This window comes from Bos indicus, chromosome 7 (assembly GCF_029378745.1).
Source record: "Bos indicus isolate NIAB-ARS_2022 breed Sahiwal x Tharparkar chromosome 7, NIAB-ARS_B.indTharparkar_mat_pri_1.0, whole genome shotgun sequence".
Classification (NCBI taxonomy): domain Eukaryota; kingdom Metazoa; phylum Chordata; class Mammalia; order Artiodactyla; family Bovidae; genus Bos; species Bos indicus.
In genome coordinates, this window is record NC_091766.1 from 19,730,933 (window position 1) to 19,757,757 (window position 26,825).

At 58.6% G+C, this 26,825-nt stretch overlaps 1 protein-coding gene across 1 annotated transcript; it reads right to left on the reverse strand.

The window, feature by feature from the left end:
• Positions 1-2,360: 2,360 nt before the first annotated feature.
• Positions 2,361-26,096, reverse strand: PIAS4 (protein inhibitor of activated STAT 4). Its single transcript, XM_019964455.2, has 11 exons — positions 25,939-26,096; positions 20,754-21,180; positions 10,053-10,137; positions 9,392-9,433; positions 8,896-8,986; positions 8,662-8,790; positions 8,455-8,560; positions 6,416-6,489; positions 6,167-6,327; positions 3,486-3,616; positions 2,361-3,186 (listed from the first exon to the last, which is right to left on the reverse strand). The coding sequence occupies exons 1-11, from the start codon at positions 25,963-25,965 to the stop codon at positions 2,918-2,920; spliced, it is 1,542 nt and encodes a 513-aa protein (XP_019820014.1). The 5' UTR covers positions 25,966-26,096; the 3' UTR covers positions 2,361-2,917.
• Between the last annotated feature and the right edge of the window lie 729 nt (positions 26,097-26,825).

Here is a 26,825-nt window from a genome sequence, read left to right on the forward strand (position 1 = left end):
GGTGATGGAGGGGCCACCATGACCTGGGAGGCCCTGGCTGGGAGGTTGCAGAGTGATGATTCCAGGGGTCTTCCACCAGTGGTGAGGTCACTTACCTATCTGTGCTCACGTGGACCCAGGCCTCCAACTTGGGCTGGGTGGGGTTGGGGGTTAGGGGTTCCATGGCCAGATCCCACAGGGACCTGAGCCAGCCATGAGAGAGACTGGAGGCCTCTGATGAGGACGGTGAAGGACGATGGCTCTACAGCTCCTCGGCCCAGGAGGGCATCTTCACTCAGGCTCCCCTGCCTCCCATGCTGCGAGAAGTCTTGCCGTGTTCAGAGAACTGTGCAACCATCCCCTCCATCTAGTTCCAGAACATTCTCACCACCCCATCAAGACACCCCTCCCCACTTGAGCACTCACTACCTATGCCCCTCTCCCACCCCGGGTGCCCACCCTGTCTTTGTGGATCTGCCTGTTCTGGATGTTTTATGTAAATGGAATCACACACTACGTGGTCTTGTGTGTCTGGCTTCTCTCACTGACCATCCTGTCCTCAAGGTTCATCCGCATTGTGGCGAGTGTCAGTGCTTCGCTCCTTTTTAAGGTCGGATCATTTTCCACTGGCCTTCCCTGCTGTCTCAGTGGTAAAGATTCTGCCTGTAGCATAGGAGACTCAGATGTGGGTTTTGGTCCCTGGGTCTGGAGGATTCCCTGGAGACTGTGGCAACCCACTCCAGTATTCTTGCCTGGAGAATCCCTTGACAGAGGAGCCTGGCGGGCTACCGTCCATGGGGTTGCAAAGAGTCATACACGACTGAAGTGACTTAGCACCCGCATAATCCACTGTGGATGGAGTGCATGGTGTGTGTCTGTCCATCTGTTGACAGACATCTGGGTTGTTTCCCAACCACCTTTTGGCTGTTGTGAATCATGCTGCTATGACCACACAAACACTTATGTACCAGTGTTTATGTGAACCTGTTTTCATTTACCTTGCGGGAAGACACCTGAGCAGAGCCATTGGGCCAGATGGCAACCCTGGCCGGGGCTCTCCCACTGCGGCTGCTCCAGGGCCTCACTTCTCCCTGATCCTTGCTGACTAGCCATCCTAGTGGGGATGAGGAGCACATATTCCCGTTGACTGGTGATATCTTTCTATGAGCTTATTAGCCATGTGCGTATCTTCTTGGCCCCTCAGAGTGAGCAGGGACCCTCCTTGTATTTTGGTGGCTCTTCTGAACTGGCCCGGCCCAGCAGACACACACTGAACCTCGAAGTTCAAGGTAGAACCTTTCTGACTGGACTGGATGCTGTGCCTCCTGAAGCCAGAAGGTCCCTTGGCACAGCCAGGAGCATGGAGCGTGGATGGGCTTCTGGCTTTGTCCTCTGCTCCCAGCCATGGCCCCCGACCCACAGAGAGGCGGACACTATGGTAGCTTCACCTTGACTTTTTTATTTGCGTTTTTAAAAAACAATTAAATTAGAATACAAATATTAGAAAACAGTGGCCCTCAGCTGCCGGTGCAGACAGAGGGGGGGCCGAACTGCGCAACCGAGTTTATACAGCAAAACTGAATTTGCCCTCGACCAGATTTACGTCCCTTTCTTCTCTAGACCTGAAATGATATTGCTTCCTGACTAGGAGAGTTCTGTTCATACAAAGAAAAATTATTCTGGGGTCTGAGGGTGAGGGGTGCAGGGAAGAATAAAAGCAAAAAAAGAGCGGCGGGCACAGGCGGTCTTGGAGAACCAGGTGCGGCCTCCAGGGGACAAGGGTGTTGGGCGGGGGGCTGGGCACCCAGTGGAGGCGTCTGGGGCCGCTGCGGGAGCCCCCATGGTCGTTGAACCACCCCCCAGGCTGGGAGCCACTGGGGGGCGGGTGGAGCCGGGCGGGGAGCTGACGCCCAGTCCTGTTGGAAGACCAGAGTGAGGCTCCCGGGGGAGGGGGGAGCCGGGCAGGCCTTGTACCCGTCGGAAAACCCAAGAGCAAGAAGATGGGGGAGGAACCACCCCAAATGGAGAGGCCAGGCAGGTCCGTGCCACCCCTCCGAAGTGGCAGCCCCCACCCCACCGAGGAGGCGGTGTCCGTGGACACCTGCACTGTTCCCTAGGGAAGTTAACCTGAATTGGAGTTACCGAGGTAGCTGGCTAGAAAACTGAGACCCACCCCCCCACCACGCCACACGGTGCCGCGCCCTGGGGCCCCCGCCTGCTGCCAGGGGGGTGGGGGGGGCCCTGGCCACATGCCGAGTCTTCAAAATACCAAGTTATTGCACTTTCAAAAAATACAACACATCTGTGGCTAAACCCTCCCAGGCCCCCCACGTCCCCCCATTGCCCACCCCTGCCCCCCCAAGGCCCCATCCCAACCCCCACCCACTCCATGGCTTCTTGGCTAAGAGGCTCCCTGCTCTGGGCTCTCATGAGAGCATGTTAGCAGGGAGAGAGAAAGCAAAGGAACAGATGAATGTCAAGACTTGTGGCCACTGCTGCCACCGCTGCCAGGGAGAGGCCACTTGGCTGCCAGTCCTCCCTGAACTCCCACCACCCGGTCCCTCGCACCAGCTGGAATGGTCGTCCGGGGTCAAGGCGTCCTGGGCCTCCCCTCAGGGTCGGCTCCGACTTTGGGCTCCGACACTGGCCAGGGAAGCGGCTGTGTGGGTGGCTTGCCTTGTTTTTCAGTTTGCTTTTTGTTTTCTTTTTCTTTTTTTATACTTTTTTTTTGTCATTTTCCTTTTTTTTAATCCTCCGATGGGAGAGTCCAGAGGTACAGGTGCCAGGAGCCAGGGAAAGGGGTGGAAAAAACAAAATGAACAACAATGAAAAGAAAAAAAAATCACTCCTCCCTCTGTGCCCAAGGCCCGCCTGTGCCCCTCCAAGTGGTGAGCACCAGGAAAGTCGAGAGTCCGGCTGGCACGGCAGCGGCCAGCAGTCAGCAGGCCGACACCAGACCCTTTTGGAAGGGGCAGCGGCGCTTTGGCCGGGGGCCCTCCTCGTCCTCGTCCTCCTCATCCTCCTCTTCTTCCTCTTCCTCCTCTGAGGACGACGAGCTGTCCAGCGTTAGGTCCACCACATCAGCTCCCGGCTTCCCATTCTCCACGCTGCCCACTGGGCCGCCTCCGCTGCCCGCACCCCCAAGCACGCTGCCGCCCCCGCCGTTGACGCTGGGGGTAGAGAGGAGCCCATTGGCGTCCGAGGTGCCTGCAGGGGAGAGGGGACAGATGCTCGGGGGTGCTGCTAACCTGTAGGGCAGGGGAATCAAGGCCAGAGAGGGGCAGGGGCAGCCTGGCCGTGCGGCCCACTTTGAAGGACAGGGCGAGGGGCCTGATGCCCCCAGGCCCCTTGCACTCTGGATGGGGCTGCACTTGGACCATCTCTGACTGCTCACTGACCCTTGGATGTCCCTCTCTAGAGGGACTGACTCCACCGGGACAGTCGTGTTTCAGATAAACAGGCGGTGGGGCGGGAGACAAGCCCCAGGAAGAGGTGGGTGGCCTCACCGAGCACAAGGATAGGGCACTGGGGGCTGCAGCTGCGCTCCTTCTCGGCGCGAATCGGGCACCACGAGCCGTCCACCAGGTACTCAATCTCGTCCGCGTCCTCGCACTCGCTCAGGATCTTGGAGAGGAGCCTAGGGGTAGGAAGAGGGGTGCTGACTCCAGGGTTGCACTGTGCTCCCCAGGAGCCATCTCCTTCTCCAGAACAGTGCTTCAGGGCATGATGCTGAAGAGAAGCTAGAGGCTCTGGTGTGTGCCTTGCTCCTGGCCTGGGCACTTGGCCCCTCCCCAGACCCTTGTAGCTACTGCGGAGGGTGGGCCCTGGGTCTGCCTCACCCTGCAGGCAGGGAGATCCAGGCCAGGAAGCAGCAGGGGTGAGTACACAGCACTGGCCACACCTGGTAGCCTGAGGTTCTGTGAGGGCCACACACAGTGAGCCCTCCAGTCACCACCTCCACCCCCATGGCAAGATGACGGCGGAGCTGCTCTGGAGCATGAGGCCTGGGGAAGCCACAGGAGGGCCCCCTACCTGGCCTCCACCCTCCCATCCTGACACTGCCTGCGTTTACAGATGAGGAATCTGGGGCTCAGAAAGGAGACACACGGGGCTCAAAGGCCCTGAGAGGCTCTGGGCTCACTGGGGAGGAGGAGGGGCCCAGGTCACTTGCAGCCAGCAGCACCCCCCAAGGGCGGCTGCGGGAAGCACCCCTAGGTGCTGCTCCTAATGGACCGCCAGCAAGTCTTACTTTATAGCTGGAGATGCAGAGGCCGGGGGGTAGGGTGGGGGAGTGAGTCCCCCTAGGCATGAGGCCATGTGACAGCAGGCCTGAATTCTGGTCCTGCCACAGCTGCTCCTGGGCCTCGGTCTCCCCACCTACACAGTGATGCGGGCCCAGCACCCACACTTTACAGCAGCTGCAAGGGTCTGGGGAGGGGCCGAGAGCAGGGCACACCCACCAGAGCCCTCAGCGTTTGTTCAACATCCACACTGCACCTGCCTAGAGGTGGCTTTGATCCCCTCCATCATGATCACACAGGAGGGAGGCCTTGTCCAGTACACCCTCTGTGGCTGAAGGGGCCCCTCCAAACCCCATCACCCCCTGGTCACCACAGTATGAGCACAGCTCTGGCTGCCATATGTCACACCTGGAAAACTCCTACTCACCCCCCAAAGCCCTACTCTATGCTCCTCTTCTCCTCTAAGCAGAGCATAAGTAACAGTGTCTGTGTCTGGCTCAGTCCTCCCATCTCACATGCCCACAGGGGAGTTCCTTGAAGGATGGAGTTCTTTGGGGACCCCCTAAATCACCCAGCTAAGGGCCAGAAACAAAACAGCAAAGCCTTGAGGAAGAACTGTATGACTCAAGGGCCCTTCCTCCAAGAAGCCTCCCTGGCTACACTCAGGCCCTGCAGGCTGATGGAATCAGTCTGTGTGGGACATCATCACACTACCCAGCCCTAGGCCTGTGTGTCCCTAGAGCTGTCAGAGTTACCAGCACTTGGGCCCAAGTGACCTGCTCCAGGCCTGTAGGGGGAGGCGGGCCCAGGCTGCACAGCTGCCAGGCCGGGAACAGAGCTGCCATTCAGGCCCAGCCTGGTGCCCGGCCCCAGGGGCCTCCTCACCCCACCCCAGGCTGGACACTGTGGGAGTGGCGGCTTGGTCCTTGCTGGGAGGGGACCCAGGCTCATAGTTGGCCTGACTGGACTTGCTTCTTCAAGTCCTTGCCTGGCCCCCTGGGAGCTGGGGCCTGGGCTGTGGGACGCCCCTCCTGAGACTCAGTCTCCTCATCTGTAACATGGGGATGATCAAAGCCCACCTCCCTGAGCAGATGAGAGGGAGGGCTTGCAAGACATCTAACGCAGTGAGCGGACTGAGACAAGTGTCTGATGGTGAGGACCAGCAACGTGCGGCCACTGCGGGTCAGGGCTACCCCATTCCTCACAGCATTGGCCCCAGCTGCACCTCGACCATCGGATGTGGGTGGGGCCGTCATGCAGTCAGCTGTCCAGAGCTTCCCCATGGCCCCTCCTGCTTGGGCCACCCAGCCCCCACCCCCACCAGCCCCAGCTCTGGGGTCAGAAGTGGGTGTGGCCAGCACCTGGCAGGAGCCTGGTAGTCAGGTGCTGGACTTCTGCAAACTTAAGCCCAGAGTGAAGTTTCCCTTTGGGGAGAATGGCCTCGTTCCCCATGTTCCCCTCAGCGTGGGGAGGGCCTGCTGGCTAGGTTCAGGGGACAGTCTGATCACACACTGCTGCCCCCTAGGAAAGGGACAACAGAACTGGGCAGAGTGCTGGGGAGACGCGTGTCCGCCTCATTCTTCCACATGAAAGATGCGACTAAGCCTCTGTTGAGCACCGCTGGAGAAGCCGCTCCCCAAGCTGTGCAGGTTCCCGGGGGAAGAAACAGGCTCAGAAAATGCAAGGTCACGGGGGGGCAACAGCAGACCTGCGGGTCTGGAGCTCCTCTTCTGAACCCGAAGCTACACTATCGCCAAGCAGACAGCAAAGACCCTGACAGATCTTCCAGGGCTGACATTGGCCTCTCTTTCTTGCCCGGGGCCATCGGAGCTGCCACAGGATGAGAGGCACCGGGAGGGACCATGAAGGCCTCAGGGGTCACAGGGCCCCGCTCCTCTTTCCAAAGGCCCAGGGAGGCAAGGGGTCCCCACGCCCCTGGGACTCACCCGTCGATGATGAGCTGGTCATAAGGGGCCGGCTTGTCACACACCGGGCACATCCAGGTGGGCTTCTTCTCGTTCATCTGGAGGTAGAAGACTGCGTCGAAGCACTGCAAGTGCGCGCAGGTCTCCGCGCGGCAGGGCACCGACAGACGCATCTTCACCAGCTGCAGGGGCAGAGGGATGGGTGTGAACAGCTGCCCAGCCAGCGCCACCCACCACTGGCTGCCCCTATGACCTCATGCGCTGACTCACCGGGCAGATGAGGGAGACCCGCACGCCCGTGGTGGCGATCTCACTGTCAGGGTCCAGGCGCAGCTTCTCTTTGACTGTGGGAAGGGGTGACCGATGTCAGCGGGGAGGAACAGGGGTGCCTGCAGGCCCAGGGCTGAGCAGCGGGTTCCCTCAGCGCACAGAGATGCTTGGGAGGGCAGCAGCTAACAGCTCAGTGCCCCCACTTCAGAAGGTCCACATGGCAAGTCCATCACACCCACCTCCTCCAATGATGGGACACATGTCTGAGCTCCAGGGCCCAGGACTATGAGGAGCAGCTAATGTTAAAGAGCCCTGGGCAGTGCCGCTCAATTCTGACAACAATCTGAGTGCACACAAGGGGGCCCCCTGACAAGCCTACCCTTTCTGGAAAGACCCAGATGAGCTGACAAAGGTCACCTGCCGTGACTGTTCTTTCTGATAAAAATTAAGGCCTCCAAGAGCTGGGAAGCCCCAAGGCCGGAAGCACCCTCTGGGGGCCCTCTAGGGGCTCACAGGAGCGAGCCCATGAGATAGCTTCCTTGCACCGCTCAAGCCTGCTTCTCTCACAAATCAGAAGACAGTGGGCGCCAACCACAAAGCTACCTGACTATGAGTACACGAGGTGTAGAGGGAAAAAAGCCTGGAAGGAAATGGCGCACTGCAGCCCTGGGGGTGGGCCTGCAGGGGGCGCAGGGAACTGGAGGACACTGGAGGGCACTCTGCTCTTCCCTCCTCCTCCTCCCACATGGGGCTGAGGGCGACCTGCCAGTTTGTCCCCACCCTGGAGTGCCCTGCTGTTCTCAGCCACCCTGTGGCCCCTCTCTCTGGCTGAGAAGTACTAACGAAGGATAGACCCCGAGGCCCTGGCCCCCTCAAAAAGACCCAGAGCAGCTGAGAATGGATCCAGCGCACACCATGCTTCATAGCGAGGCCCTGGTCCCCCTCCACACGACAGAGGGAGGGCACGTGCAGCGGAGAGGTTCTGTTGAGACGCACAACAGGACTTCCGCGCTGCGAGCAGAGAGCAAGCCCAGCTGCCCGAGCAGGCGGTCAGCTGGCCCACACACTGCTGCCATACTGCTGCTCCTGGCCGTTCAGTGAGGAGTCAACCTGGGGCCCGCAGTGCCTGGATAACCCTGCCCAGCCCCATGCCAAGCCCAATGTGGGGAGCCCACCTCCTCTGGTCACGCTGGCCATTGCCCCCACAGGTAAACAGGCAGGTGGGGGTAGGGTTGAAGAAAGGGCCCTTTGAAGAAAATGAGGGGAGGCAGAGGGTTGCTTAGGCTGAGGCCCTGGGGTCACAGAGCCCTAACTCTGCCACGCTGGCCTCAGTGTCTCCACTGGTCAGACTGGGACGTGGCCAGGCCCTGCTGCCCAGAACTGCATGAGGATGGAGTTGGAAGCCAGCCCACCAGGGCCTCCAGGTGACCAGAGAGGGAATTCCCAAGCCACTGCCATACAGGGCTGCCCCAGGGTAGGATGAAGGAAGGTTCTATCTGCCTATCTAAGCTATCACTTTGGGCTTTTAATGCTCTATGTATCCCCACTCCCTTTAATTGGTTTAGAAAAAAGAAAAAAATACAACCCAAACTGAATGGTCTCAGCATCCCTGGTCAGACCCTCATCCTCAGCCTCTGAGCGCTGACCCCATGCACCCTGTCTCTGCACATCAGCCCAGAAGCACGTGCCTGGACCACTGATCACAGGGGTCCTCCCCTCCCCCACAAGCCCTCCAAGGCCCCTTGCACCATGGACCTCGGTGGCCCTCACCCTGCCTCTCTGTGCCCACTCACTGAGCTCTGGCTCGTCCCTCCTCAGGGCCTCTGCACTGATGGTTCCCGGTCTGACTCCCCACTTCCTTCTGCACTCTCTAGAGACCTTCCAGAGCACCCCAACCCCAGGGTGACAGCTGGACCCTGGGAAGTCCAGGTTCCTCCATGGAGGGCCCGCCCACAACAACAAGCCCCAGCAAATTTGGAGGTCAGCACCAGAGACTGAGGGGAGCCCCACCCAGCAGTGCCAAAAACCCCGGGGCTCACCCAGTGCCTTGCACAGCTCCGGGTGCTTGACCCCGATGGTCTTCAACCTCTGCAGCAGCTCCGAGGAGGTCAGCTGCCGCACCAGGTACAAGGCCACGGAATAACTCTGGGGGTGGCGGGGCAGGAAGGGGCGGTTTAGTCAGGGCCAGGCTGCGGGGGCAGGCTGGGCAGAGGCGCTCGGGCAGGCAGGCGGGTCCAGCCGCTCACCTTGCCGTAGTTGCCCCAGGTGACAGTGATGCGGTTGGTGGCCGAGGACAGGTACATGAGGTGGGTGAGGTTGATGGGGCGGCACGGCCTCTTGGGCTCCACTCCAGGCTTGTTTGAGGGGTAGTAGCCCTGGGGGCAGATGCGCCGGCTGCGACCACCTCTAGTGCTGTGCCCACCGCCCCCCAGCACTCGGCCCCACCCCGCAGCAGACCCAGCTGCTGGGCATCCACTCACCGGCACCGAGCAGTAGCTGTGGTTGACCTTCACGGCGATATTGGGTGGGTACTGGTCTTCCTGAGGGCTGCTGGTGTCTGAATAGCAGATTCTGCAAGGACAATGGGGACCGTGGGGTCACGAGCACCGCGGGCAGGGGTGGGCCCGCTGGGAGAGGTGGGGAGGACAGACAGGGGCCTAGGGGGAGACGACATGACCTGTGTCTATTCTGGCCTGACAGGGGGATCTCAATGCTAGACTGTACGGGTGTGGGGAGGTCCTCAGGGACCCAGTGTCTGGCCTGAGGCAGGGGGGCGGGGGGCGGGGTGGCAGCATGATGGTGCATCCAGGGACAAGGCCAGAGAGCAGAAGGGGAGGATCAGGTAGGGGCAGAGGCAGTCTGAAAGGGTCCTGGGGTGCGGCGAGGCAGGACTTCAGCCATCCAGGATGGTGGAGGGGAAGGTGGGCAAGGGTCGTGTCCCCACCCGCCCCTGTGACCAGGCACACCTGGGCTTACCTTAGGACAACCTGCACGGCCTTGACCCCAGGCTGCAGTTCTCTGTATGGGGAGCAGAGGAGGGTCAGTGAGAGGGCCTGTGCCCAGCAGCCAGTTTGAGCCTTCGCCAGGGACCAGCCAAGTGGACTAACCCGCGACCTCCCACGGCAACCAAAGGCCTCAGGGCGCTGCCTAGAACATTCTGCCCCACTGTCTTCTTGCTGGTGACTTGGGCAAATGATCTCTCTCTGGAGAATGGGGGCCGGTATGGATGCTAAGAGGGCTAGTAGGTGTGGGCCCTGTGCCCACCGGGCGGCCGCCCTGGTGGTGACTTGTCCCAGCTGGAAACTGAAGGCCTTGAGAGGCAGAGTCAGAGCCTGGGACCAGCCTGCCTCCCTTGTCTGCTCACCCAGGGTGGTCCTGCCCCCAGGGGACACAGGTGGTCACCACTGGGGGTCTCCTGGCCTTAAGGGGGTGGGGGCAGGATGTTGCCCCACACCCCACAGAGAACGCCCCCATCCTGGATGTTGGGAGCAGTGAGGCTCCCAGTGAGGGGGACCCTGTGAAAGGGGGACGACTGGCCCACCTGGGGCCTGTGGGTCAAAGGTGCTGAGAGCGTGTGGTGGGGGCCACCCTTCCTGGTGGAGGCTCCCCGGGCTGCCTGGTGGCAGGCACAGCGCACCTGGAGTTCCGGATCAGCTCCACCTGTCTGGGGGTCAAGGCGAAGATGCAGGGGCTCTCCTGAAGCTTCTCGTTATTCTGTGGAACTAACAACAAACGTGGGGTCAAGGTCAGGCCTGGGCCCTGGCAAGGGTGCCAACCACCATCATCCCTCCAGGCCTGACCCTCTTCAGATTGGGCCCACCCAGGTGGGATGGATGCAGGGCCCACCGGGGATGGTGGGGGGTTGGATCCTGCCCCTTCCTGGGGCCACTCATCACAACCTATGGTCCAGGGAACACTCACATCCCCTGTGTCCCCCACTGAGGGCCTCTCGGGGAATAGCAGCCTCTATAGCCCCTCTGTTCAAGAGGGCTGAGAACTGGACTTCCCTGGTGGTCCAGTGGTTGAGAATCCACCTGCCAATGCAGAAGGCCCAGGTTCCATCCGTAGTTAGGGGACTGGATCCCACAGGCTGCAACTTAAGAGTTCACACACTACAACTAAAGATCCCACTTCACAACTAAGGCCTGGCACAGCCCAATAAAGAAATAAATAAATGTGTGTGCTTTTAAATCAAATGGGTTTAAGACGCAAAAAAAAGAAAAGGATTTAAAAATGAAAGCTGTATGCTTCCTCCACAAGAGGCTAGAAAAAAAAAGCACAAACTGAAAGCCAAAGCCATTAGAAGGAAGGAAACTAAAGATAAAGATGAAAGTCAATGAACTAGAAAGCCAACAACAGAGAAAACCAACAAAGCCAAAGTTCTTTGATAAACACTGAGCTAGACTGAACAGTCAGACTGTGAGAATACAGACTGTCAGAACGAGAGGTGGACAGCAGTACAGACCCTCGGGCCTTTGACCAGGGTGGGAGGGCGGGGGAAGCGGGAGGGGGGGCTGTAGCTTCACACCAATAAATCCAACAATGTAGAGGGTACGAACAAACTCTTCCAAACACACAGATTATCAAGACTAGCACTGAAACATACAGAAGTTTGAAAAGCTTTTTATCAGTTAAAAAAAAAAATGAACTCATGATTCCATCAGATGTTTAAGGAAGAAATCATATGAACTACATATAAACTCTTCCAGGGAATTCCCTGGTGGCCTAGTGGTTATGATTCCAGGCTTTCATTACCGGGGCCAGGGTTCAATCCCTGGTTGGGGAACTGAGATTCCACAAGCCTCTCAGCAAGGACATAAATAAAACAGACAAACTCTTTCAGAAAGTAGAGGAGGAAGGACACTTCTTGACTCATTTTAATGAGGCCAACATAACCCTGCTTCCAAAACCTGACAGAACTGCATGAAGAAGGGGAAAACACAGTTGACCATCTCTCATGAATGTAAAATATCTTTAACAAAACATGAGCAAACAGCCAGGCCCCCTGGGATCTGGCCCAGGAATGCAAGGTTCGTTTAAAAACCTCTACACAGGGACCTTCCCGATGGTCCATTGGTTGAGGCTCTGCACTTCCACTGCAGGGGGGCTCAGGTCTGGTCCCTGGTCAGGGCACTAAGATCTGGCATGCCACTCAAGGCGTGGCTAATAAATACACAAACAGATGAAACCTACGAAACTTCTACTTACAACGGCTAAAATGACAAGGCCAGCCATTCCAAGTGCTGCCAAGGATGTGGAGCAACCAGAACTCTCTGCTGAGGTAACAGGGAACATAGTTGTAACATGGAACAACCATCCTGGAAAACTGTTAGCCAATGGCTAATAAATACACCTGGCCCTGTAACCAGCAACCCACTGTTAAAGGTATTTCCCAAATAAGCAGAAGTAAGTCTACAAAAAGACTTGTGCAAGAATGCCTGGCTAATCTATTCCGGTGGCTCTGAACTGGAAGCAACCCGAGTGACCAGCAATAGAAGAACACGTGGACAAGCTGTGGTCGCTCATACAATAAAACCTGTAATCCATTCATCGACATGAACGGACGTGAAGCCGTACAGCTGAAACAAAGAAGGCAGATGCGGAGATGGCCATGCTGTGTGTGTTACGTCACCTTCCTGAAGAGGCAAAACTAATCCACGGTGACAGAACTCAGAACGGAGGCGGCCTCTGGGGGCTGTGGGGCGGTGGGGCGACTCAGCAGTGATGGAAATGTTCTGTATTTGGTGGCACTGGGGTTACTCAGCACATGCCTCTGCTACAACTCAAATGACAAGCTAAGTATCTGTGGATTTCACTGTATGGGAACTGGATTTTAAAGTTTAAAAATTTAAAACTACCCTGAGGAGTGGTGATCATTCTGTGATGAATCAAAACATGAAGTCACTTTATACCAGAAGCTCGTATCAGGTTACTGCATGTCAATCATATCTCAATTTAAACATAAATTTGAAGAAGCAAGAAAAAAAAAACCACCCCTCAAAACCAAAAACAAACCAAAAAATCCTCTACACTGAGAAGTCATCTGACTGCAGACTGGAAGGGATTGAAAAGTTTGATTAAAAACTGATGAGGCTGGAACTTCCCTAGCAGTCCAGTGGTTAGGGCTCTGCACTTCCACTGCAGGGGGGCCTGGGTTCAATTCCCGATCCAGGAGCTGGGATCCCACAAGTTGTGTGGCAAGGCCAAAAAACACCAACACCACGGACAAGCTGAGGAGGCTATGGCTGGTAGGAGTGACAACCTCCAGGGAGGGCAAGCTAGCACTGTCTACCAAAATGACTAACATCTCAGAAGCAGCCACTGCAGGTGGCGCATACACAGGGGGACCAAGGACCACTGTCAGACGGGATGCGGAACGGTTTTTAGCAGCAACAGACGGTAAGGACCTAAACGCCCGCCTGTGTGCTGTGGCCCCACGTGGAGGAACACTAAAACCTATGAATACGGTAGGTCCCATCAGGTGGCTCTCTGTGCTCCGACAAAAGGCCAACCCCCAGGACAGCTTAAGTGGGAAGAGCAGGTGCAGAGCAGCGTGCAGCTCAGGCTGCCAGGTGCGGAAACAAACTCGAGGAGGGGGTCTGCGCTACAGCTGCCCCTGGGGAGGGGGCGCCAGAACTGGCTTTGACCACAGCCTTGGCAACAAGCCTTGGGGAGGCAAGGTGTCGGCTCTCTTCCCACAGCAAACCCTTTAGGACACTGGTGGGCAGACTGTCTCTAGAAGGAGCTGGAGTATAAATATTATCGGCTTCACGAGCCACACGTCCCCACTCTGCCCCGTAATGCAAAAGCCTCAGCACACACCCGGAGCAGGAGCCCACCCCTGCTTCAGAACCTTCTGAATTCCAAAATTTAAAAAGCAAACAATGTGAATGTTAAAGCTGCTGGGGCCCAGAAGCCAGACCTTGTGGGGCCGAGGGATCCCACCCCAGCTTCACTGAGCCCAAGCCCCGTTCCCACTCAAGCTTGGGCACCCCTTATGCCCGAAACCACCAGGACTGGACCGTTACTGGGGGTGTTCAGTGAGCAGTAAGCTGCCAGCTCCTGTCTGCATGGAGGGCTGGTCCCTCTGGAGTCCCTGCTGGGCACCTGAGAAGGCTACCTAATTGGAGGGCTGGGCTGAGCAGGCTACCTGCAGATGCGCCCAGACCTGCCCGAAGAGCCTGGGGCAATTATTTATGGGGTGGGGGGAGGAGCCTCAAAGCACCTGAGTTGGGCTGCGAGGCAGAGTTGGGGGTCAAACACACTCCCCCAACCCCACAGAATCTCCTGGAAGGCAAGGGAAGGGCCCGCCCACCGGCCAGCCACAGAGCAGAAATGGAGAGAAAGGTCACTGGCGGCTGGGTCCTGAGTCCATGCAGCAGGGGCAGGTGGCGCTTTCCAGAGCCGTCAGCCCAGACTGGCTGACTCTTACTCCAGGAAGCCAAGTGGCCAGGAGAGGCCAGTTGCCACCTAGGCTGGGACACAGCACACGCTGCACCGCTGGGAGAGGGCGGGTGTCCCCCAAACCCAGGCCTCTGCCGTCCACCTCCAGGGGTGGCCCCACCCTTCCAGTTGTTCAAGGCCAAGATTCCATGACTCTCACCCCCACCTTCGATCTTGGCTCCTCTTTTTTTTTTATATATATATATATTTTTTGATCTAGGCTCCTCTTGACCAATTCTGTTGGCACAGGCTTCCAAAGGCACCCCTTTCCCACCGGGGCTCATCTGATCAACATGCAGACCCCTCCTGGCTCCCCCCAGCTCAGGGGTCAGGGGCAGTGATAGCGGCAGTGATGGGGGCAGGGCTCTGTCCCCAGCCCTGGTGGCCCTGATTCCACCGCAGCCACCCTGGCTTCCTCCTCCTGCTCGCCACCTGCCAAGAACATCCCGCCTTGGGGCCTCTGCACGCGTGCCATCCCCTCTTCCAGAACACTCCTCCCCCGACAATCTACACAGCTCTGATGTCTTTTAAGTCTGTGCAAATGCCACTGGGACCAAAGCCTTCCCCAGTGGCTTTATTTAAAATCTGCAACCCCCACCCCACCCCAGCCCACCAGCAGCTCCGGCAACCCCCACTTCCCTCCCAGCTTCCTTTTTCTCCAAAACCTCTGTCCTGAGAATTAGCACTGTTTCCCCATGTCTTCGGTTCACTGTGGACACTGAACCAAAAGTACCTCTGCTGTCACCCATGCCGCACAGCCGGGGGTGGGGGAGGCCCTGCCAGGTGGTGTGGGGGCTTGGAGGAGGTACACGCCCTCCCAGCCCCAAGCACACCCACAGGCCTCAGAGCCTCTCCGGGACTAAAGGGAGAACCCTGCCCCAGGGTTCACGGCAGGCGGAGCAAGTGAACCAGGGAAACCTCCCCTGGGACCCTGACAGAGAGCCAGGCAGCCCTGCAAAGCACCGCCAGCAAAGCATATGTAATGGTCTCAGCAGGTACTCGACGTATACTGGGAGGGTGGAGGTAGTGGCTACGGGTAGACCAGCAGCAGGGGCACACTGCACAGAGAGAAGACAGCAGCAGCAGGAGCAAGCACCTGGCTGCTTTGCTGTTAACCTGCCTTTTCTCAGATAAATACATATTTTTACAAAAGTTTAAACAGAAAGAGACTTCAAGAAGTCAATTGGCTGGGACTTCCCTGGTGGTTCAGTGGCTAAGCTCCCAATGCAGGGAGCCAGAGTTCGATCCCCAGTTGGAGCACTAGATCCCACATGCTGGAACTAAAGATCCATTGTGCTGTATCCCTGGGATTTCCCAGGCCAGAATACTGGAGTGGGCTGCCATTCCCTTCTCCAGGAGATCTTCCCAAACCAGGGTTCAAATCCCGGTCTCCTGCATTGCAAGCAGATTCTGTACTGTCTGACCCACAAGAGAAGTCCTGAGACTCGGCAGAACCAGATAAATAAATAAATAAACATTTATATATATTTATTATATATATAAAATATATATATTTCATATATATAAAAGAATTCGATTGGCTATGACTGGTCATCCTCCTACTTCCATCTTTGGCTGGTAGGCCCCTGCCCCTGGGCTCCCAAGGACGCTCCTCCCAGCCAAGGCCTGTCCCCAGTGGTAACAGGATGGCAGGTGCAGTCACAGAGGAGGTAAAAGAGGTGCTCAGGACTGGGAGCAGAGCAGGGGGTTCACAATGGAGGGGGGCGGGTGGGTACAACAAGCCCCAATTAGGGGCTCTGGGTTCAAACCCCAGCTCCTCCACCTGGGGTGAGCACCCCTGACTTCCTGCTGGTGGGATTAGCAGAGGAATGAATGCAGAAGCGGGGGCTCACCATTCTCCCTGCAGCCTGTGGTTGCTTCTCAGCTCCAAGCCTTTGCTCACACTGCTTGCACCCACTCTGACCCGTGGATGTGGTGGGGACAAGCCAGCCCCAGGCCTCGGAGGATGAGAGAGTGATGAGGAAGAGAGGGAGGTGAGCTTTAGATCAGGCTGTGCAGCAGGGAGGACCATGTTGGGAACAGCATATGCAAAGGCCCCAGGGCAGGACCTGCTGGAGATGGGGAGCAAGTGAGGGCAAGGAGGGGATCTGCAGACAAGCCAGCAGATCAGGAGAGTGCTTGGAGTAGAGGAGGAATGGGATCAGCCTGCTGTCTAAAAGCTTCCTCTGGGTGTAGCGGCAGGGCGGCGGAGGTGGTGCGGGGGTGGGGGTGGGGTGCGTTAGTATGTGGAGAAAACAGGAGGGAGGAGGGATGTTGGGCAGGTAGAAACCAGGGCTGTGCAGAAAGTTGGGAGGTGAGGGGATCATGGGCAATGGAGGTGAGCCTCCTCCGGCAGGACTGATGCCTGTGGGCAGGAGGCCTTGTGAGGAAAACCACCTCCACCCAAGGAGCCCTTCACAGGCCGTGTTGGGCGCTCCCCAGGGCAACCACGTGCTGCAGAGCTGGCGGAGACCCTCCCACCACCACAGAGAAGGAAGGCCAAGGCAGCCCAGGGGCTCAGGCCACCTGCCCCTGGAGCTGGGACACAGGACACAGGATGCCTTCTGACCATCCAGGCTCCCATGGCATGGGGTGGCCAAGAAGGCCACGGAGGGCCTGTGGGCGGGGTGGGTCCCACACCAGGCTGTGGGGCAGCAGGCAGGTGACTCTGTCTCTCTGCACCTTAGGGGTATTTTCTGCCTCAGAGCAGAGGTAAAATACAGCCCAGAAAAGCTGGGAAGCCCTCAGGACACGCCAGCCGGTACCCCCCCACCCCACAAGGCACCCACGTCCAAGCCGCTCTCCTGCCCCTGGCCTGCGCCACACCGTGCTCCGGTCACAACGGCCTCCATTCACGAGCTCTCTCACCACTGGGCCTCCACCTGGATCACACCCACCCACCTGCTTATGTCCAGCTTAACTACTACTTATCTCTCAGGTCTGAGTGGGATTGTGACCTCCTCCAGGAAGCCTTCCTGACTGCTGCTGCTGCTAAGTCGCTTCAGTCGTGTCCGACTATGTGTGACCCCAGAGATGGCAGCCCACCAGGCTCTGCCGTCCCTGGGATTCTCCAGGAAAGAACACTGGAGTGGGTTGCCATTGCCTTCTCCATTGTGTGAAAGTGAAAAGTGAAAGTGAAGTCGCTCAGTCTCGTCCGACTCGTAGCGACCCCATGGACTGCAGCCTACCAGGCTCCTCCATCCATGGGATTTTCCAGGCAAGAGTACTGGAGTGGGGTGCCATTGCCTTCTGACTGCTACCTCCCAACAAATGCACAGTACAGGGCTCCTGGTACTAACAACCCCCACTGCTGCTCAGAGCGTTCCTTGCCAGTCAGGGACCCCACTGCCTTGCTTATCAGTTGGGCAATACCAGCCAAAGGGCTTAGACCTTGAATGAGGTACCTATGCAGGCTCTGCCCAATGGGGCGGGCGCTAGACTGGTGGCTCTCCACCAGAGTCAGCCGACCACCTCCTGGGGCACAAGGAGACCTGGGCAGGGCAGCTCGATCACCCGGCCAGGCCGCTTGAGTGGTCCCACCCAACAAGGCACTGCCCACAGGATGCTGGGAGCCCCAAGGGGCAGTGCAGGGCCAGGTCGCGCCTCCTTCCTTCTGCCAGCGCATCTCATGACAGCACCTCCTCTCGCCCACACACCGTGGCCCTGAGGTCTGGCCCTCCCCAGTCAGCCTCTGCTCACTGACAGCCCAAGTGGCCAGGCCTGGGGGACCCTCAGGCCATCAGGGGGTTAAGACCCAAGCAACAGCACTGGAAGTAAGACTGCATTCCCGGCCCCCTGTAAGTGCCTCTGACTTGGATGCTTGGCCCTGACGGCTGGGCTCCCAGTCCTGAAATGAGGCCCGGAGTCCAGAGTGGCTCAGAGACGGTGCTTCCCCACAGGAGAGCAAGGCAGCCATGACGCAGGGAGGGCTCAGAGCAGGGAAGCTGGCCGAGCACAGGGCTCCAGGGGCCCGTCCTCAGGATGCTGTGTGACCTTGGGCTAGTCTCCTGACCTTTCTGGAAGCCATCCCCACCCCTGCGGAGTGGATCATCTGCCTCCTAAGGTCCTTCCAGCTCCGGGTCTGTGGCTCCATTATTCCCCTCCCCTCCCCCAACCCGAACATTCCTCTATGCGTGATTTATGTCTCCTGTCGGCCAGGCACGGGCTCCATCCCGGAGCAGGCCAGTGGCTGCTCTGGGAAACAGAACCAGGCTGTTTGGGCCTCCTTTCAGGTGGCAGGTCAGGACCTGGGGTGCAGGAGAAGGGGAAGCTAGCTTGAGCCTCCTGAGGGGGCTCCTGGGCTGTGCCAGACACAGAAGGCACTGTGGGGAGGCACCCAGAATGGCTGGTCCCAGAGCAGAGGGGGCCAGCTGGCTCAGGGCCGGTGTATGTGCTCACTCTATCAAGCCTTCCCGTAGGACCGCGGGCAGCCCCTGGGGGTCCTGGAGACTCGGGAAAAGGGTGCATCCTGGGGGAGGGGCAGGGGAATGGGTGGGAGCACAGGCAGGGTGGGGTTGGCCTCTTTGTTCTGAGCCGAGCCGAGTGATTCCTGGTGCAGACAGGGGAGCAGACTCTCCCGGAGATCAGGTGACCGGGGTCCCCGGGGGCTCAGGGCAAAGTGATGCATTGTGGGCCGGGAGTGACTGCACATTTGCGTGCAGGAAGGAAGCCCACGGTCCAGGCCAGGGAAGGAGGCTGCCGCCCCGAGTTCAAAGTCACCTCCAGTCCTGGCCCTGGCCCCTACCAAGTGCCGAACCTGCTGCACAGCCTCCGGGTAAAAACCCAGCCTCCCTGTTGCAAAGATGGTGATTGAGTCCTTAAGAAAGAGTCTGAATTGTCAGCTCAGTCTTCAGAACAGCCAGCCAGCCAGGGCTGAGGCCCCACAGTCTACAGGGATCATGCTGGGGGTTGTTGGGGAATGAGTCCTGACATCAAGAGAGGCCAGGGTGGGGGGAGCAGAGACAGAGAAACTCAGGGAAGGGCCTTGGGTCCCCTGTACTGTCACGTCACCTCCATGACAGGTGCGGCTGGGCCAACCTGCCCCCACCTGGGGGCTGGTGAGAAACACCTCCTGATGCCAGACAGAAGGCAGTGGAGGGCACAGCCCTGGGCTGCACTGCGGGCCTCAGACCCCAGGACCACCCATCAGTGGCACCTTTCTTTACCTCTGATCCGACCCCACCCTCCCCAAGTCCAAGGGTGGCTGGGAGAAGGAGAGAGGTAGCCGCCAGTCCTCCCCTCCCTTCCCACTCTCAACTAGGGCAGGACAGAGGGGCCAGCAGGTGGGGGCTGGAATTAAAGCCTGTCGGCAGAGAGGGGGCCCCCGCCGAACAAGGCAGGGTGCTGGGTCAGCAGAGTTGGGAGGGACTGAGCCACAAGGCCAGGGGCATGGTGGATGGGGGCGTGGAGCGGCCACGATCTCTGGCACAGCGTGCTGGGACTGACTCGTGACCAGGGCCCACCATGTTGGGCTTCAGGACACACAGCACCAGGTTAGGCTAGGGTACCTGGAGGCCCCAAGCAAAGGGTGCTAGCAGGGAGCCTCTACAAGCATGATGGGCTCTGTCTGCATCCCCCACCCTGCAGGTCCTCAGAGATACACTGTGATTTGAGTGTGTGGGTGAGGGGGAAGAGGAGTGTGTGGGTGAATAGGAACACTCAGGGACCTGGGAAAACTGGAGGGACCACAAGCACCCCATTGCATTCTACTCGCTCTCTGGAGCCTTGGAGGCCCAGGAAGCTGTGGCTCAGGGGTGGGGGGCTCAGGGCAGCTTCTGAAGCTGAGTCCAAGCTGATACCCACTCCCAGCCCAGTCAACCGGCTGCATGGAAGCGGTGGGAGCCTATTCACGTGCCACCCTATAGGCCTGACACACAGCGGGTCCTCAGTCAACAGAAGGGATAAAGAAAGGAGAACAAGGTTCTGCGACATCATCTCCACCACCTGTGGCTGCGCCCGCCTCTTGTAGACACACCTACCCACACCCTGATGGCCTGCCTGTGTGGACAGGTCTGATCCTGCTGACCAGGGTCACTCCTACAGGCTGCCTACTAGGAAACAGCCTTCTGCTAGCGGGGCAGGGATGGTGGGGCAATCAGGTTGAACCTCAGATCAAACCTCCAGCTCCTTTACCACCAGGACTAAGAGCAGAGCAGCCACCCCTCCAGGTGGCCCCCAGTGATCCCTGCCTCCCAGTGGTCCAGCCTGGCGAAGGCCCTGCCCACAGCACAGCAGAATTGGTCCATGTGACCAGTGGGATACGGCAGAAGCAAAAACATGCTACTTCCAAGCTGAGGTTGCAGGGGAGCCCTTGGCTTCCAGTGGGGTCACATGCTCACACGTGTGACCATGTTCACTTTCTCTCTCCCTTTCTGCAGCCCCCTCCCCCTGCCCCATCACAGTCAGGGGGAAAACAAGCCACCACTCCACACCATGCTGGGAGAACACTCAATCAGCCCACAGAGGCCCATGTGGCAAGAGCTGGTGTCTCCAGCCAACAGCTGGTGTTTCGGTCCCATGAATAAGCATGCCACCCGTGCCCCAGTCAAGCCTTCAGATTAGGCAGCCCCTGGCAACAGCTGGACCATGACCCCCTGAGCGACCCGAAGCGAAAACAACCCAGCTAGGCCACTCCCAAGTTGTGACCTTCAGAAACTGAAGTGTCGGCTACTCCAAGCTGTTGGGATCTAAGGTAACTTGTTACACAGCTATAGCTCACTAATTCAAGGACCCAAGAGTGGGTCCCTGTGTCTTCTGGGAGGGGCAAGCCCCCCGCACGCAGCCCCTTAGCTCTTGATGCACCCCCAGAAAATGCTCCTGATTGGCCACTTGGTGGGCCTTGGATGCCGGGAGAACCTGGGAGGCGGGGCCACCCTGGGGTGGGGCAGGGACTCACCCAGCTCGGTAGGCTTTAGCAACTCATCCAACATGTTGAAGAAGGGCAGCTTCACCAGGCGCACTTCTGGCTTGAGAGTCTTGGCAGGCAACCGTCCAAGTCCGTTTAAGTACTTCCCGTAGAGCACGGGATAGTCAATGTTGGGGCCTGTGAGGGGAGTCCTGGGTACCGAGCTGGCCCGCTCATAGGTGGAGTGCATGGTCAGGGGGTCCAGGGGCCGGTGGGGTTGGGGTACAGGCTCTGAGCTCTTCTTGGCGTAGCGTGTCTCATAGAGCTCCTTGATTTTCTTGAACAGCTCGGGGCTACAGTCAAACTGGACCAGCTGGAGGGCCCGCGTGACAAGTTCATGTTTAAGTCCACTCTTACTCCGGCCGACAAAACCCAGGAGCATCTGAAGGTCGGAGACTCGGAAACTCATCACCATGTTCTGGGGAAGAGCAACCACAGACACACACACTCAGATGGAGATGCTGCCAGGGTGAGGGGCCACCCGGGCCAACTGGGAGGGTGGCAGGGAAGACCGAGCCCCCCAGCCTGGGCTCGGTCCCACCTCCATGCCTGCGCTCACCCTCCCCTGTGAGGCCCCGTCCCAGCTCAGCCCTGCTCCCCTCCTCCAGCCTTTCTCAGCATCACCAACGCAGCAAAATCTTCTCTGACTGCCCCCCACCCCCACCCCACCCCCACACCACGAATGCTTCTGTTTTAGGTCCTCTTTTCCCATCTTCAAGCCTGAAAGCAGTCCCAGGGCAGAAGCTGGGAATCTTGCTTCCTGGTCAACAGTCTCAGCCATTCCTTAGCTGGGAATACCGATGGCCTCTCTTCGTCAGGGAGGATGGCAGGTCTACCCCATTAGCATGTGGAAAGGGCCAGAGAAGATGACGCACAGAAGCAGAATGAGTACTCAACCAACGTCGGCAACATCGGCCACAAACACATCTTCCCTTCAATCCAGAGGACAGTAGCCACCACTTGCTCAGTACAACTCATCTGCTGGGGACTGAGCTGGGTAAGTGATTACATACTTAATTCTGGTCCTTCAAATACCCCTGCCAGGCTGGGTTGAGCTCCAGTTACAGACAAGATCCAAACCTGACTCTGAACTGGGGTGGTTCCTCCCTACCAGGCTGCCCCTGCACCGGCTTATTTCAGCTGAGCACTGCTAAGGCCATCAAAGAATCTGCAGGTCACCCCGGCAGATGTCCTCCCCTCGGCACCGTGGGCCTCGGGACTGGATCGTTCTCTGGGGTGTGGCTGTCCTAGGCATGGTGGGGTATGGAGCAGCATTCCTGGTCCCACCCACTTGATGCCAGAAGCCCTCCCAAATCCCAGTCATGACCACCACAAACGTCTCACAGACATCAGCAAGTGACCCTAGGGGCAAAATCCCCCCCAAAAGAGAAGCACAGGGACCCAACAGTCAGAGGTTGTAACTGAGCTGTGGCAAAGCGATGACTGAGGTCTCGTGAGTATCACCTGGTGGTGTCCCTCCAACGAAATCTGACCAAACACAAGAGCACAGTGGACCCTGATGCTTTCTGTGGGACTGACCAGCAGAGGCCTGCCCTCCATGATACTGTGGACTTCCTAATATGCTCCATAAGCAAAGTATCCCGAAGGATGGGTCAGCCAGGTTTGGGGGCCACCTGTGCAGAGCCCTGAAGCTGGCCTGTGCTAAATGAAATGTGGTGGGAAAGAGAAACTTCCAGGGGAAATGGAAAAAAGAAAAAGTACAGGCGACAAGTGTGGACGTGGAAAGCTGGTGAGCCCAGGGCAGGACAGCAGCCAAAGAAATCAAGAAATCACTTAAAAGCAACTAGAAAAAGTCTGGCGGTCTGAGGTGGGCAGGACCCCTGCCAGGCTGTTTACAGCAGTGGCCTCAAAGCCAGAAGGCGCTGGTGCTTTCTGGCTATCAAAGAGTGAGTGAGATGTGCCATGTGACGGTGGCCCCAGGACTCAGGAGCCTGAGGCTCAAGTGTAAGCTCTGTCCCAGGTTCCCAGAGGAGCCTGGGTCCCTGTCAGCCTCACAATTGTGAGGGGGGCCCAGTCCTGCCTGCAAAGCCTTGAAGGGGGAACCTTTTGCTGCTGCAGGATCTTCCTCTTCCCATGCTGCAGATGGGGCACGCCCACCATGCCAAGCTCTCCGGCCTTCGCACTCATTAATCTCACTGGGACTGGCGCCCACTATACAGGTGAGAAAACTGAGGCTCCAAGAGGGAAGCAGCTGGTGCCAGGCCTCCCCATGTGTCCACAGCAGCATTGGCGGTATCTGGACTCCTGAGGCTGTCTACCTCCAGCTCCGAGAAGCCCCTCACTCCCCAGCATGCCCCCTGGGTGGGGGACCCAGCGGTCTGCAGGCCCCCACAGAATCCGAAAACTCTGCAAACAAAGAGGCTTTGCCTCCCTCAGCCTGACTTTCTACCTTGAACAGAGGAGAAAGGCTTGCAGACAAGATGTTTCTTCTGGAAGAGGCCCAAGGCACTCAAGGGGAGAGGCGAAGTCATGTGGAAGAGCTGACCGCCAGCCACTGAGCCTGAAGCAGGTGGGCCTGGCCTTTAAGAGTCTGACCACGACAGGGCACCCCGCCCTGGGGAGCCCCTGCCCCCACCTGCCCCTTCCACCAGGTTGGGGACATCCGGAAGCCGCCTGTGCACGCGCAGCCTGGGGCACACCTCTTGAGCTGCCATATGTTCAGGACTCGGATTTCTCAGCAGCTGCCACTACCCAGGAGCCTGCTCTTGACACTGGGCGGAGGTGGGAGGGGGGGAATGAGCGGGGCGCAAACATTCAGGAAGAAGCCCCAAGCACTACATAGATCACTTCCTGCCTGGCTTTATCCTGACCCGCCTGCCCCTCAGATCTGTGTTTATAAACAGCGCCAGGCCCGCAACAGCTTCCAGAGCCTCAACTCTGGGCCCCTCAGGAGCCGCATGGAGAAACAGTGGCTTGGATACAACAGCCACACTCAACTGAACACGGGCTCCTCACTGCAGGAACTCAGAACTCAGGGCATATGGCTACACACCCTCTAGGGGAGTGCCCAGCCCAACCCTTCCCCCCAACCCCTCTCAGGGGCCTCAGGTGAAGAGTCTCAGATTTCCAAGTATATGAATAAGTCCCCCTTGCTCTCCTCTCAGATCAGCCCATTTTGCATCCCAAAAGATAAGTCTCTGGCTATCACTATGAAAGGTTTAAGAAAGTGCTCAAAGAGCGGGTCATTTCAATGACATGTAAAGCACTCCATGGGACAGCAAGGCGCTGAAGATGTAGGAAGGTTCCAGAGGATCAGAGAAGGCTGGGTGGCAGTCCTGAGAGCCTCTAGGACAGAGGCTCATGGTTTAGAGAACTTGAAAAAGGATCAACCTGATCTAATTGGGGAGGGGGCCCCAGTCATGGAAGGGTCAAGTAGAGTTCATCAGATCATATTTCAAGGCCCTAGATGGTATAATAGTTCAGACCCTACTCTCTGGCTGGAGTGGCAGGCCTGCATCTAGAGCCACAGACCCACAGTGCCCTGAGGAGGTTAAATTTCAGGGCTCCAGGGGACTTCAGGCCACAGGCTGCCACCTTGGGCTGGCAGGGTTTGGACCCCTGCGTCTCTAGGGCAAGTCTCAATTTCTCAAAACAGAGCGGTGGCCGCGTGTGTGATGCAGGTATAGGCGGAGGGCACTCGGGTGGAGGGAGAGTAATACCCGATAATCACAGAACCGTGAGGGCTGTATTTCAGATCCCCGTGGGAAGCGAAGGGAGACGGAGGGAGAGGGAGGAGCGAGAGAGAAAACATTTACAGGTCAGGACCCCTGGGAGGGGACATCAGCCGGGGAGGGGGCGGGGCCTCAGTCTTGCTAGGTCCCGTCCCCCACCTCCGAAAGATGAGCGGCCTTGAGTAAACTTCTCAGGCAAGAACCTAGCCTAGTCAGGGGCAAGGGTTCTGGAGCCTCACCTCGCAGGGGCATCTGACAGTAAATACTTCCTAGGAGAGGGATGCTCCCAACTTAGTCCCAAGACGGTTAAAAGGGGCCTCAAGCTAGAAGGAGTAACATCCGTGGGATGTAGAATGTGGACCCCAGACAGCAATACAGGGGAGACAGACTAGGACCCATTTTAAAGAAGCCTACCTTGCAACCAACTGGGGACACTTCAAGGATCAACGTAAGAGACCCGCAGAAAGAGCGGGGCTTCAGACGCCAGAGCTGGGGTGTCTAAACAGATCTAAAGAGGGGCTGTGTGGGGAGTATGGTCTGAGCAGTAGACTCGTGATGGCGTGAGTATAAGGGAAGCAGCTGGGGTTGGAAATGGGGTCTGATCCTGTGAGTGTGGAGTCTAGGGCTCCCAGGAGCAGAGTTCAAAGCTGCACAAATGCTGTCGGGAGGGGAAAGAGTGAGAAGGAACGCAAAACCCAGGACCTATGACTGAGAGAAAAGAGTTAGGAAGGAGTCGACACTAGGACCAAGGCTCCATCACACCGGGAAGGCAAGCTCAGTTAACACCGCGCCCACTCCGGGGTGAGAAGGATGTCAGGAGGGGGCGGGGCTCTGGGACCAGAGCGGGCGCTGAATAAGGGCTCTAAACCCCAGCCTGGGGTACAGACCCCCAAGAGACACCCTGTGTTTGGGGGCGGTTCAGGATCCTCAGTTCATCACCCAGGATGGTGGAAGTGGTGGCAGAAGTCAGAGGACCCTTCCGAGCAGAGAGCCGCCAAGCGCAGCCTGATCAGCTGGTTGAGGAGACTTGAGACCCAGATGCCAGCCCACTATACCATGGGAAGCGGTGAGAGGCAGACACTCCCCCAAGCCAAAGAGCGCCGACCTCGAGGAACGGACGAGCAGCCCAACCCGTCATGCTGTCCGGGGGGAATGTGCCTCAAGCTGGAGGCGCGGCCCTGTGCCTGTGTTCAGCGCGATCTGGACCCTAGTCGCTCGGGTTGGAGAGGGGAGGACCCAACCTCACGCCTGGGGGGCTGAACCCCCTGCTCGGAGACTGGGGTGAGGTTTTGGGGGCCCCGCCCCCGGCCTCCCCGCGCCCCGCCCGCAACCGGAGCCCCCAGGCCAGGGGCGGGCGAGGGGGCAGGACGCCGAGCCGCAGGCGGGCTGCGCCGTGGGGCCCCGAGCGGAAGGCACAGACCTCGGCCTGCCGCCCGGCCCCCGACCCCCGCCCGCCCTGGCCGGCGCCGCCGCCGCTCACTCACTTTGGCCTCCACCAGTTCCGCCGCCATCTTGGCCACCAGCGTCCCCCGCGCCGGGAGCCCCCAGCCGTCGCGTCACGTGATCGCCCTCCATTCGCGGGCGGGGCCCGCGCCGCGGCCAATTATCACCCTAGCGCTCTCCTCCCCTCTGGCGCGCGCGACCGCGCACTGCGCAAGCGCGCGTGGCCACCGCCCGGGCCTCGGGCCAATCAGGGCTGCCCGACTACGCACCCCCTCCCCGTTTCACTCACGGTGACCACGCCCACCCCTGGCCGTGTCTGGTTTCTTAAAGGGGTACAAGGCCGGCACAGGTTGGGGCGGGTGCTGGGTCCTGTCTGAGGAGAGAGTAGACAGTTGAGGCGACAACAATGCAGCCAGGTGTCGCGAGGCAGCCTCCAGGTGCGTGACCGGACGCCTAGCTGCCTGGGGGGAGGAAATGGTTGGCCCGCCCAGCGGCCGCCAGTGCGTTCAGTGAGGCGCCTTCGAGCGCAGCGCGGTTCATTCTCAGCGAGCCGGGAGCCCCGCGCGCTGTACATCCGGGTCCTGGGGTGGCTGAGAGGGCGCGGGCGCCACACCCCCTTGGTGCGCCGCCGGCGGAGAAATGCTGTACCCCTTACCCAATTCCCGCGGTGCAGGTGACCACCCTCCCGCCCACTCCCGCCCCGCGAGTTCCGCCTCTCCACCCACGGTAAACCTTTGGAATCTGCGCTAATCGGAAATTTACCAGCTTTAGCTTTGGCTCCCCATTGCCGGTGAGCTGCTAAGCCCAAACTTTCTTGTGTCAAAGAAAGTAAGAGGATAAAAACGTATTTCGGGGCCCATCCCTTGAGAAAATGAAGCGCCCCAAATGACTCAGTTATCAAGTTACTAATTTTTATATATAAATGCAA

What these genes read in the sequence shown, in the direction of transcription:
- PIAS4 (XM_019964455.2), bottom strand. Translation starts at nt 25,965, where the DNA reads ATGGCGGCGGAACTGGTGGAGGCCAAA. An exon ending in CCTGGGGCAACTACGGCAAG is followed by an intron (nt 8,561 to 8,661) that starts GTGAGCGGCTGG and finishes CGCCACCCCCAG; the next exon opens with AGTTATTCCGTGGCCTTGTA. An exon ending in GGAGCTGTGCAAGGCACTGG is followed by an intron (nt 6,490 to 8,454) that starts GTGAGCCCCGGG and finishes CCCTTCCCACAG; the next exon opens with TCAAAGAGAAGCTGCGCCTG.